The sequence below is a fragment of the Bolinopsis microptera genome, chromosome 7 (assembly GCF_026151205.1).
Source record: "Bolinopsis microptera isolate Bmic1 chromosome 7, MBARI_Bmic_1.0, whole genome shotgun sequence".
NCBI classification, from domain to species: domain Eukaryota; kingdom Metazoa; phylum Ctenophora; class Tentaculata; order Lobata; family Bolinopsidae; genus Bolinopsis; species Bolinopsis microptera.
The window spans coordinates 1-13441 of record NC_087078.1 but is presented as its reverse complement, the minus strand read 5'-3'; the positions used below and the strand labels follow the sequence as shown (position 1 = coordinate 13441).

Genomic DNA, 13441 nt, shown 5'->3' with positions numbered 1-13441 from the left:
GGACTAGAGTAAGGTGCCAAACAACGAAACTGCCTAGCCCAAATTACTTCAAAGGAAGTACCATCTCGCGCACCATTTTCATATCAAACGACAATGTTTTAGAACATTTGGTTCTCAAATCGAGCACCATAACTTGAATAGGAAGTATTTTAATATTATATATAAATTTTCAAGTTGAGGCTATTTATAGTACTCCCTAGCAAAATTTGTAAATATGATAAACAAAAAATATGCCTAAATTTGTTTTGTGACTTTGGAGTCCGAAAAATTAACTTTCTATTTGGCTAAGCACATTTTTGAGGGCATCAAAAAACCACACAAGAATTCCAAGAACAATTTCATGTCAAGTATCAAAACAGTCCGATGGTCCCTTATGAACTTTTCGGTCGGTCAAAACAAGCCTTAAAAAAAGTAAAATACACACTTTTCGGTTTAAAAGGTTATAAAAACACAGCCTTTTGAGATACGATATTGAAGTTTTACAATTTAAACACATGTAGATTGTAGACATCAAGCTGCAATTTGTCCACGTGGTATTCAGAGGCGGAGAGAGCGTTATTCTATTATTCATGTATGGAAAATTCTTAATGAACATGCTCCGAACGATACGGGCTTCGAGTTCAAGTCCCTTCAAAGGCATGGTATTAAGGCAGAGATCCCAGCCATGAACAAAAGCGCACAGTTGTCGGTAAGGACAGATTACGACAACAGCTTTAAAGTTAGAGCAGCTCAGCTCTTCAACGTGCTCCCATCGGAGCTCCGGAGTATCACATTGCTAGACAGTTTCAAAGTTGGTCTAGGCAGATTCATGGAACAGTACCCAGACACGCCACCAGTTCCGGGCTACACTCCGACAAACGATAACTCAATGCTGAGCTGGAGGAGGACGCACTCGATGCAGTTGTCCTGAGCACGCCCTGCCAAACTCACCAAAACGTACCAAAACGTAAAAACGTACGTACGTACGTACGTACGTATTCTACATTGTAGAACACCACGTGTAGCCGAGTTATTATCAAACAAATAATCAATATTTTCCATTACAGAAATAGATGTTATGTGTGAAAATAACTGAACTGAGAGGTTTTTTGGGCTAAACCCTGTTTAGGTGTATGGGTCCTTGAAATTTGTATACAAAATAAAGTGAAAAGTAAATGGAACAAGAGAGAAAGAAAAACAAACCTTTTCACGAATAATATCTCCTTTTCCATGACAATCAGGACACACTGTCTGCATTTGCTGTATCATACCAGGCTGAAGTTGTCGTACAATAACCTTCACACCGTTACCATGACAACCATTACATGTCTGGACTGCGCCGTCTTTACCTCCTGCGTGTTAAATGCTAGTGTGTGTGTGTGTGTGTTTGTGTCTGTGTGTGTGTGTGTAGATAGTTACATACAGGTAAATACTTATTATAGACTTATCTATTTTTACGATATATCTGTCTACAGTAATCTGTCAGTCCTCGGTATATTTTTTAAAAAACTTTCTTCTTCAACTTCACTTAGGCTTCAAACAGGTAATTCACACTTATAAAATTACATTGGTATTGCATTTAAAATTTTTAAAAACTATGATAAGAATGATAAGAATGATAAGAATGATAAGAATGATAAGAATGATAAGAATGATAAGAATGATAAGAATGATAAGAATGATAAGAATGATAAGAGTGATAAGAATGATAAGAATGATAAGAATGATAAGAATGATGTACCTTTTCCGTTACATTTGCTGCATATGACATTCTTGTTAAGAGCCAGTTGTCGGGTGGCTCCGTTATAAAGTTCTTCAAGTGAAACCTGTAAAATCCGGGAATAAATCTTAAATAACTTTTGTCAAATCAGTACTATTAAATAAAAGTTTCAATAAAAATCGGACAAGAAAATCGAGAGAAATGTGTAAAAGTTTTAAAATAGTGTAATGAGATCATACTGGTAATTATTACATACTGCTACTGATATTTGACCCGTAAATAATTAGATTAGACGGATGAGATCATGACAACTAGTACCATGACAACTAGTACCATGACAACTAGTACCATGACAACTAGTACCATGACAACTAGTACCATGACAACTAGTACCATGACAACTAGTACCATGACAACTAGTACCATGACAACTAGTACCATGACAACTAGTACCTTCAAAGGATGGACCATGTCTCTGCCTCGTCGGGGGCCCTCGTGTCCTCTGTGTCCCCGCATGCCTCCACCAAAGAACATGTCGAATATGTCCATGGGATTGTGTCCACCGCCTCCTCCACCTCCTGTTAACAGGTTTAACTGGTAATTTATAATTAGCTGGTAATTAGCTGGTAATTAGCTGGTAATTAGCTGGTAATTAGCTGGTAATTAGTGGCCTCCTCCACCTCCTGTTAACAGGTTTAACTGGTTAACAAAAACCAGTTTCAGTATTTTTAAAGTTATGCTTTTGTACTGCGGATTATAGAGTTACCATAGTTACACTTCTAGTTACCATAGTTACACTACTAGTTACCATAGTTACACTACTATAACTAGTTACCATAGTTACACTACTAGTAACCATAATTACACTACTTACCATAGTTACACTACTAGTTACATCGTACTGCAGTTTATTAGGTTAGCCCTAACATTAATGTTAAATAAAGATACAAATAAAGAGAAGTTACTGAAACCTTCTTTGAGGGCTTCCATGCCTCCTTGGTCATATATCCTCTTCTTTGTTTCATCTGATAACACTTCGAACGCGTACGATAATTCTTTGAACTGAAAGTTTATTCCTGTGTGAGTAAGTGAAATCATCTGTTATGATGAATTTACCTTTTAATGGAGAAAGCCAAAAATATCGCTTACTCGTATTATAGACTATATTAAAGTAATTATACAATAATTACAGTCATTATACAGAGCGTTAAATTACCAAAAACAAGATTAAAATTGTATTTAACTGGAGCTGATCGAAAATTACAATTTTCATTAAGTTTAAAATTCAGTTAATACAACATATACTTTGTACAATGTATTATGTACAATGTATTATATACAATGTATTATGTACAATGTATTATGTACAATGTATTATGTACAATGTATTATGTACAATGTATTATGTATTATGTATTATGTACATGTTTTTAATTTCTACCCTATATATATATTTACCCTGGTAAATATAAGCATAAACATTAAACACCTGGAAGACGACCTGACTAATCTTTACTGGCTGGATGTAAAGAAAAGGATTGTGTTCAAAATATTACTGCTGTCTCACAAGTCATTAATAGGGCTCGCTCCAACTTATATTCAAGACATGTTTCGGTACACTCATCATGGTCACACATTGAAACTTATGGTTCCATCGTTCAACTCTAAGTTTGGTGAGTAAAGCTTCTCGGTGGTGGCTACAAAGATCTACAACCGTCTGCCTACTACCATCACATCAGCTGAATCCCTGGAATCCTTTAAAGCATTTCTAAAAACTTTCTTATTCAAATTGTCTAAGCATGAACTTAAAAAACTTTATCAATGACTGATTTCGGCCCATATTTAGTGTAAGTTCTTTAATTTTAAGCTTCACTCATATATGAACGATATATTTTCAAGTATACTGTATATGATAGCAGTCCTAAGTTTTATCATGATAGTTTCTGGGATGACTAGATTAAACACTGCTGAGTATAAGTTTATCTTAATAGTGGTGTTCTTAAAATTCAATTTATTATTATTATATCGGGTCTCAATAAGAGGTCTCGACTGCCTAGGCATCAAACCTTGGCAATCGGTAAATTTCCTCTGGCCCGGAGTCAGCTGACCCTAGGGACCAAAGGATAAAGACGTAGAGACTGTGTGTATCTACAAAAGTGGTTGTTTTTACAAGAGACAGGGCTTGCAATGTAAGGGAAGAAAAATCGGAGAAACATTCACAGAGTGTATATTATATGAATTAGCAAATAGAAATTCTATCAATCCTACACTACAAAAAATGTTTATTACACAATTATAATTTGTTGTATAAACAAGAAACAGGGCTTGCAGGGCAAGAGACTAGATGGGACACACAAGATCTGGCAACACAGAGTGTATAATACATTATTATTATTATAATATTACCTTGTCTTCAGATCCAGGGTTCTTGTCAGGGTGGTATTTCAAAGCTAACTTTCTGTAAGACTTCTTGATTTCTGCTTGAGTAGACTGAGGAGTGACTCCCAATAGATCGTAGAGTTTCGTTTCTTTAACCATCGTGTTGAGAGTAGCCTTTTCTAAGATGTTACGATGGGAGATGAGTAACTAGTAGTGTAACTATGGTAACTAGATGAGTATAATTGCTACAATTCATATTTAACGAGGAAGTCACGGAAAGTCTATATTATATATATGCTGTGCAACTTATTAAAATTAGTTTCATTAGAGATCAATATCAATCAATAATTGAAGCGTAAAAGCATTAAAAATCAAATAACTCAAGGTATGTTATTTCATATGTAAAACTGGTTGTGATGAAGCTCACATAAACAATTTTAACTTAAATCAACATCAAATAATACCGAAAGTCTAAAAATAAAATTATATATTTCCAGCAGACTATTCTCACAGAGAATCGTCTTCAACAAACGGATGAATATAAATTTCAAACACTTGGGAAAATAATATATTAACTCTCATTTCACCAAAGCAAGCGCAGCTCATGTCAGTTTATTAAAATTAAATCACCACCAATCTTAGATTACAGGAAAAGTACAAAATTGTTTACAATTTGGTTCATTCGTCCAGGTTGTTCTCTTCCAACCATTTGTACTCAAATTTGAAGTCTTCTTTTGTTCTCTGCTGCCAGAGATCGATGTCGAAATACACGTATGTCCCAGTCTCGTGAGACTCTACAATCTCTTTAGGCTCTTCATACCTCTGAAACCACATTTTGATCTTTTTGTGGAACCTCCAGTGCTGCTCTTTCAGAGCCTTGGCAGCGTAGTACTGAGCTCTCGTGCCCTCGTAGAAGTAAAATATGAAAAACAGGGTGTCAGGAACCAAATTTTTGAAGTACTCGAAGGAGTCGAAGTTGTGTTTTGGGTCATAGCTATGGTAGTGATGAGGAGGGATCTGAGCTGGGAAATTTGGGAATGAATTTATCAGGTTTAACGATCTCACTCTATTAGAGTCGTTAGGCTGGGGGAGATTGCCAGCAGCTGCTTCTAACATTTCCATTTGCATGGCTCTTTCTGTTGTCAGGGGAAGAGGTCCCAGAGGACTGACACCCAAAATAGGATCCAACACAAATGCTTCTTGGTTTAAATCTTCTTCTGTACTCTGAATGTTTTCTGAAGGGGTGCTGGAGGGGGCAGGTGTTGGGACTGATGGTGGTGATCTAACAGATTCAGTGCTCGGTACATGATGGTTTGTGTACAGTGAACTTGTCGTCGAACTTGGAGGAGCTGAAGAGAAAACTGGTGGTGAAATTAAATTGTTTGGTGGGGTTTTGGGTTGAGGAGGTTTGACCAGAACTGGTTGGGGTGCTATACTTGCAGGAGGGGTGGTAACACTTGGGGTACTGGAGTTAGGTGTTGGGTGGCGTGATCTTGGTGCAGCTACTGCAGCTGCTGGTGGAGCTGGAGGAACAATAGTCTTTGCTTTAATAGCAGCCTTGGTGGTGGGACTGGTGGGTGGTATCTCACTGAAATCGTTGTTGTGTTGTGAAGACTCGTGGGAAACTTGAGAAAAACTATCATCCATGTTACTCTCTTCATCCTCGTCAAGCTCATCATCAGAGTGATTTGATGTTAACCTATTGTCTGTTAGTAATGAACTGTTCAAGATGTCTGGGTCAACAATATCTGTGTACAGGTATTCATTGTCAACGTAATCAGGTTCTTTATAATCTGTCAGATAGAAGTCAACATCTTCCTGGATCCCTTTCACATCATCCACCTCAATATTGTCGTTATCCAACATTCGAAGCAATGCTTCAAGACGGACAATATGCCACCTGTGCTTAGCGATAAATTCCTGAAGTTCATCCAGCTTTTCCTGTTGCTTATCTTTACTTTTACCTTTCCTATTATGAGCATGAATGGTTTCAACATCTGCCTCCAGTTTGTCTGTTTCAATGTTTAAAGATTCAATTGTCTTATTCAACCACTCCCGTAACTCATACTTTTCTTTTTCAGCAGGATCTATCTTTGCAGGTAATCCTAATGCCTCTTTAGAGTATGCCTTAGTTTTGGAGTCTCTTTCAACAATTTTGAACGTTTCCATCTGAGTTTCTATAAGTTTTCTGTCTTCTAAAAGCGGCCTTTTATCCTTAACCTCATTTGATGCACACCAGGTTTTTATCTGATCTCGTAGCCTTTGCAACTTCTTTATTTCCTTCTTGAGATCTTGTTCATATTTTTCCTTCTGATTGGGATTACATGCTTGCTGAAGCTTTTTCCAAGTCTCCTTGAAAGATTCAACACCTTCAGCAACCTTTTTGTGACATCTATCAATGTCACCAAGAAGTTTGCGCTTATCAGCCATTGTCTTACGACTTACATCAAACTCTCTGAAACAAGCTTTATTATTAACAAATAACAAAAAACACAATTTCAAACAAGCTTGGATCTACAGGATGTGCTGAAAATAACCCAAGCCAGAAACTTGTGCATTGCATTGCAATGTTGATTTTCTTCGACTCAAGTCTTTGTTTTAATATATAATAATCAATGCAAACAGCGAACAGCAATCATTTGGGAATGAAGAATCGTTTGGAAAATTCTGAGAGAATTTTAAGGGCTGATTATTCTGAGGGATATAGTAAATCGATTTTCATTCAATCGGGTCATATTTATGATAGCAAACAGTCATTTAATTGCAAAAAAACAATCAATACTAGTAATGTCAGCATATTTGATGGTCTTAATATAAATTAACCCTACAATACACAATTGTTTTACAATGGTTTGTCCTCCTAGTTTGAAATATCTGATTTATGAAATTAAAAGATATTTTTATGAACATTTTTGATGATCTTATGTATCATTATGTTTTGATTTGAGTTACTGGGCTAAATAATGAGGAAGTTGCCAACGAAAACTTTAATTAAATTATTTCATGGGATATCAAACACTGAAGAATTGGCCGAATATACCAGCACTAAATTCAATGACTCATGAGGTATAAATCATTAAACTAACCATTATTTGGAACTAACCATATTCTAACTGTGTCAAACTAACTGTACGTACATTGCAGCGAATAAAGTATGTGTTGTATGCCCTAAATCTAACTTTTGAAGGTGTCACAAGGGTGATATATAGGGTGGATTCGAAATCCATATATGGGCATTTTTTTCTAAAACTTCCACTTTGGTGAAAATTTTAAATCAATAGAAAGCATCAAAAAATGATTGTTTGTTGTTTAAAAAGGTCTCAAATGCCAGACTCGATAAGGGTTTACCGTTAAATGCAAATTTTAGTTCATGAAAAGTGCAGCTGAAGTCTGCTGTAAATTTTGCTCCAATTATTTATCTTTTTCTCAAGTCTTACTTCGACAAGTAGGAATAATACTATCGATTTAAATTTACCGCAATTTGGTTTGTACTTTTAGTGTATAAGTATTAATCAAGTGATAAACTTGTGACAAGTATTACTTCGTAGAAAAAAATCTACCTTCAAAAGTATGTAATGTAAGTCACAATATTGCCACAAAAGTTTTTTTCCCGACAAATAATCGAATCTAGCCACAATCGAATTCTCAGACCTATCTCTACTACCTTCAAGGACGATAGATCAATTACTGCATGATTGCTAGTGGGTTAAATGTGCCTGTAATTAAGTGTATAAAGTAGTAATGTAAGTCACAGTGTAATGTAAGTCACAATGTAATGTATGTCACACATACCAAAACGACACCTTAAAATCCCTGCTGAGCAACAATACAGTTCAGACTTAATGTAGTTCGACTGTTTTGTTTCATACAAATTCACCTGTAAAAGAACGCGAACTAGGAAGTTAGAAAAACTTCCTATTAGTGAACTGTCTTTGCTGTGTTGTGTTGCTGTCTAAGATTGTCAATTAGGCTGTATCAAAAAAACACAAACATGGTCCAATAATTGATGCACCTTCAAAAAAGTTGCATTAGGTCATTGTGAGTTTGGAAAAAAAAATTTAGAGTTCAACTCCAACCTTATATCGTGGTATTTTTTGTTTCCATGGTAACCACTCTGTCGCGGTCGCGTTTACTGTTCAATTAAATTCATATCTGGAGAACCATACCACTTAGAGAACTGTGTTATAGCTTAAAAGAACCGGAATAGCCAAGTTTATATTCAACCTATCAATCAACTATATGCCTAGAACCTTTATTTTTTGAGTTAAAGGCAATAATGTATTTCGTCAATATTATTAAAATATGATTTCAAGTTATTGGGGATTATTACATTTATGTGTTATGTTATTACCAAATGAGCATGTAGAATCAAAAAAATTTTGTATTCCCAGTTAATATCACACGAAAATGAATTTTTATCTTGGTTTCAGGAGATAAAGTAATGTAAGTCACAAATGTCTGTAATGTAAGTCACAAATGTATGAGGGTGATGTACGTAATAAACGAATGAACGAATCTTAAACTTAACATTTTTTAGCAGCTTAAGGCCTCAAATTTGCAGAAATTTTAGATGAAAGCTGCTATCTGACATATTCGAGATAGAATTGCAGTTTGTATACACCTAAGTCCGAAAATCAAAGTCTATCCTGTAATGTAAGTCACACTTTTTTGGCAGGTGATTGTGTAAAATTACCTTACGACACAGACTAAATTATACCTGCATTGTTCTGAAGAGATTCCGGATACGGAAATAAATACCAAAATATCATCTCATCATGCATGGTTACCGAGTCATGACTCCTCAAAGGTAAAAATTTGCTATCTCGGTAATGTAAGTCACAAAAAAAATGCCCATATGTTTGTAACAGCGATAACCTTACTATGAGTTAACTCTGAGATATTTCGAATTATGAAATTTCGCACTCCATACTCGTTGTATTGTACTATAGACTCATCAAAACGTGATACAAGCAATGTCATAATCCTCCCAAGAAAAACCAACACTTTTCTTTATATAGCCTCCAAATTGTGGAATAGCATACATAAACGGATTCTAAATGAGAATGGGGAAATCCTCACTACTTCTGTATCTTTGGTTAAATTACGCTGTAAAAGTATCATCCTGGGATCTCAATCCATCAACAATAATAACACCTGGACTTACCACAACTTTCACATCGCCCCTCACTCAATCACAGACCAAACCATCTCATCACTCACTCACCAAATTGCCGACCCAATATCTATTGAAGTGGCGAAAATTTTCTAGACAAATGATATTTCAATATTATTGCTGCAGCAGATACAAATACCAACATTATTATATTCCCAAACGTTTGAACCTTTAAATTAACTAGGAAAGTCAATCCTCAACTTGACTTTTACTGTTTTAAACAGATATGATGATATTAACTTAATTTATTATTATTATTATTATTTTTTTTACATACTCCTTCTTAGTGTGGTGACTTGGGGTCCATAAATATAACAATACAAGCTGATAAACCAAAAAGAACAACTGGGGTAGGTAGGTAGCCCTGGTGGGTGCGTAAACTTTACGGTCTGCTCTCTCCAAGATCAGCCTGCTTCTCCATTTTACCGTGAAGCCTAATTTCTAGTTTTTATAAAATATACAATGCAAGTGCAAGTTTACTAAACTTAATCTACTTAACAACTCAATAGCCCAAGTCACCATACCCGTAGTATATTCCATGGTAATAGAAGAGCTTTAAAGTTTTTCAAATTGTTGCTATAATTGATTTAAATAAAAATTTGTTGTTTTCTTGAAAAAATTTGTTGTTTTCTTGCAGCCGTGCTAAAAAAACAGTTTGTCTTCATATTCGTTGTATACCTCTTTTTGGTGACAAACAGCAAAAGTAACTTTTGTATGACATGTGAACAACCCCATGCATGTTGATTTTGGTGTTCAAGGTTAGTGCCACGCATTTAAGTCAGCTATTCATCCCGGAAATCACGTTAAATAACTTGGGAATATAGTTACAATACCAAATAAACAAGCTAGAAATGTTTTGTAATTGAACAAAAGAGAAAAATTCAAAAAATATACACATAATATAGCACTGACCCTATATTGGCTTTAGGTAGGGTGCCCCGCTAAAAGAACTGGATTCTTCCAGGAAGCATCCCGTGCACAGACCTTGGTCTACATATATATTAAATTATTAACCATTCATTCTGTATGTGCACGAAAATTTATTTCAATCAATATAAAAATTCAATATGAAATTCAATAAAAAAATCTTACTAAATTTTATTATTATTATTAATCAACTATATACAGCAAACACAAGATAATAGAAATTAAATCATAAAATCGAGTGGCCGAGTAGTCTCGACTCACCCATAGCTTCTCCATAAACGTCTATCATGAGCTTTGTACACTAAATCGTTGAAATTACTTAAACTAAATCTTTTATTTACAATCACAATAATTTTCTTTGTCATAATGTCTTTTAATAATAAATCAAATAAATTTGAACGAGGTCTGCCCCTCCTTCCTTTGTAGTCAAAACATCCTAAACATGCAAATCTGAAAGATAAGAAGGCGGGAGTGTCATCACAGCTTCTGAGAACGTGCCCAAGTAAATTTTATAAAACATAAAAACCCTTTAAATAGTAGAAGTAGCCTAGCTCTAAATTTATATCTAGTTCTGATATTTTAACAGCGCTACCACTTTTTATCTGAAAGTGGTAGCGCTGTGGGGACCTTATTGAAGCTTTTAAGGTTATTAATGCTATGACTGATTATGGTTCAGACTTGTTCAGACCAAGCAGATCGGGTCTTAATCTGGTTTCATCCAATAGATGTAGTAAAAGTGTGACAAAGGTCAAGAATATCCAGAAGTCTTTTCTCCCGGAGCGAGTTATTCTATATTGGAACAAACTCCCTCCGGACGTCAAGAACTCTGTGACAGTTTTAGGTTTTAAAATTAAATTAGAAGGATATAAGATAGATATGATTTCTAAAAGTATTACAAATGATTGCTTTTTTTGGAATGTTTCTAATGAAGTTTTAGTAAGAATTGAGGGAGCCAGTTATGTCAGTAATAAAGAGAAACATAACAATTATCTTTGGTTCCATCCTTATGTGGCAAAGAAGCGTTTTATAAATCTTTATTCCACTGGGAAGTTTTTAAAAGGATATGAAAGTTAAAGTAGGAGATGCATTTTCTGAGATTAAGTATATACTTTCAGGAGTGCCCCAAGGCAGTGTTTTGGGACCATTGCTCTTTCTTTTATTTGTAAATGATCTTCCAGAAGGGATCAAAGCTATCATCAAACTTTTTGCTGATGATGTTAAAATGATTGTTAATCCTTTTATTAATCCAACAGCTGATTTGAAGTTGCTAGAACTTTGGGAGTCTCGTTGGTGTTTAAATTTTAATGTAGATAAGTCATAAGTGTATGGTCATGCAAATTGGTTCTTGTAATCCTAAGAATCAGTACTTGTTTGGTGGTGTGCCTTTGAGATGTGTTGAAAGCGAGAAGGACCTTGGAGTTGTCTTTAACACCAGTTTCAACTTTGAGGGTCATGTGAGAAAGTGCATTGCTAAAGCTAATAGTACCATTGCCTGGCTTACAAGAAATATTATATCGAGGGAAACAAGCGTTATGCTGGGCTTGTATAAGTCTTTAGTAAAGCCTCATATAGAGTATTGTTCACAGGCATGGGCTCCAATGGCTAAGCATGGAAACTGGTCACTGATTCTTGAATTGGAGGGTGTTCAGAGATCGTTCACCCGTATGATTGATGGATTGGGACTCATGACTTACAGAGAGAGACTGGATAAGCTGAACCTCACAACCCTGCTTGAACGCAGGGTTCGTGGAGATCTCATTGAGATGTTCAAGATCCAGGAAGGCTTTGTGGGTTATGGTTCCGATTTATTTGGTCGTTCTGGTAGGACCGTTGCTGCTAGATCAAAGACTCATAGATTCACCACAAATGAGACTGATTTCTTTGCCCAAAGGGTCTTGCGCTATTGGAACAGTCTACCACCACTTGTGAAAGCTAGTGAGTCGGTTACTGGTTTCAAGAGGGGATTAGATGCCTTTCGGCTTCATGGATATCGAGCTAATAAGCTTGGTCATCACTGGGAACTTTCATATGACATCTTTGATAGGATAGATGTGTCTGTGTCTAATAGGAATAGTTATGTAAGTTAAATGAAAGAGAATCCATTGGTAGCTAAGAGGAAGAAGGTTAATATCAAAGGTATTTAGTTAAATTTTTTTAAAGTTTGTAATTATATGGTTTCAAACGTAAAGTGTTCATTTTCTATGAATTTCTTTTTGAGATGCCCAGAGAGGCATTATTTATAATGTTATGTTATGTTTTTGATGAAATCGTTTTTAAATATTGTATTTGATAATTAATTAATTTTGGTGGGGAAATATTTATTATATATTTTTTCACACAGTGCGATGTTGTATCACGTGGTGACCCCCACGGTCGCTTCACTATAGTTCGACGCTACAGGGGAGCCGCGCACTTCGTGCGCGGCGGGTCATACAACGTATGACAAGTGCGATGATAGTTTGTAGACATGTGTGATGATGTGATGTCATAAATTTTACTTTACTTTACTTTTTTATCCCTCTTTCTCCTCTAAGAGCTATAATTGTTGTTCTCAATAAGTAAAATCTTATTCTTTTTCCTGATAAATGTCATTGCCTCACTGTATCTTTGTCCTGATTTTCTAAACATTCTGTCAGCTAGCTTTTTGAAAAAAAAAGCATTCGCTTCTTTTCCCATTCCACCTGTTATGTTGTTGATAGGACTATTGGTGTAAATGTTCCATGTTCTAATGTTTTATAATACTATTTTTCTATGAATAGATCGGATTTGTAGAGTTCGGTCTTATTTTGAGGTCCTATAGCATTATGCATTGGCAAGTATTCGAGTGAAAATCTGGGCTCTTATAATAGTAGGCTGTAAATTGTTCGTTCACATTGAGAATTGAATGGATTGCTCTTGCTGTGGTAGTAAATTTTGTAGGGTCTAGAGTTTTATCGGATAGCAAACCGGATGATGATTAATCACTCTACACTCGACTGTCACGACTTTTTCAACCCGTTCTCTAGCTCGCCCTGAACGACTATTCAAATCTCAGATCACGTGTACATCGTTCCTTTTTTTATGACACAGTAATTTATTGACACTCACAGCTATATTTTTTCCCGATCCATGACTCAAAGTGCCGAAGGCACAAAAGAGTCAAGGACAAGGGTTAGCGATCGAGGTTTTTTTGTATATGGTAGCTTTGCGACCGTGCGACCGTGCGAGCGTACGTGTCGCCCACGTGTCTGCCTGCGCAAAGTTATTTTGCGCGATCATCTGAA

General features: G+C 35.6%; 2 protein-coding genes across 2 annotated transcripts in view; both read right to left on the bottom strand.

Annotated features, from left to right (window-relative positions):
• LOC134818051 (ribonucleoside-diphosphate reductase large subunit-like) overlaps positions 1–4258 on the bottom strand; it is a 9854-nt gene extending 5596 nt beyond the window's left edge. The window contains exons 1-5 of the mRNA XM_063827460.1: positions 4106–4258; positions 2671–2761; positions 2153–2277; positions 1721–1805; positions 1183–1331 (exon numbers count right to left, since the gene is read on the bottom strand). Of these exons, the coding sequence (XP_063683530.1) occupies positions 1183–1331; positions 1721–1805; positions 2153–2277; positions 2671–2761; positions 4106–4237 (582 nt within the window). The 5' untranslated portion in view covers positions 4238–4258. The remainder of the gene's footprint in view (positions 1–1182; positions 1332–1720; positions 1806–2152; positions 2278–2670; positions 2762–4105) is intronic.
• Positions 4259–4411: 153 nt separating this feature from the next.
• On the bottom strand, positions 4412–6547 carry LOC134817864 (CCR4-NOT transcription complex subunit 3-like). The gene has a single exon (XM_063827215.1). The coding sequence runs from the start codon at positions 6506–6508 to the stop codon at positions 4757–4759; it is 1752 nt and encodes a 583-aa protein (XP_063683285.1). The 5' UTR covers positions 6509–6547; the 3' UTR covers positions 4412–4756.
• Positions 6548–13441: the final 6894 nt, after the last annotated feature.

What these genes read in the sequence shown, in the direction of transcription:
- LOC134817864 (XM_063827215.1), bottom strand. Translation starts at nt 6,508, where the DNA reads ATGGCTGATAAGCGCAAACTTCTTGGTGACATTGATAGATGTCACAAA.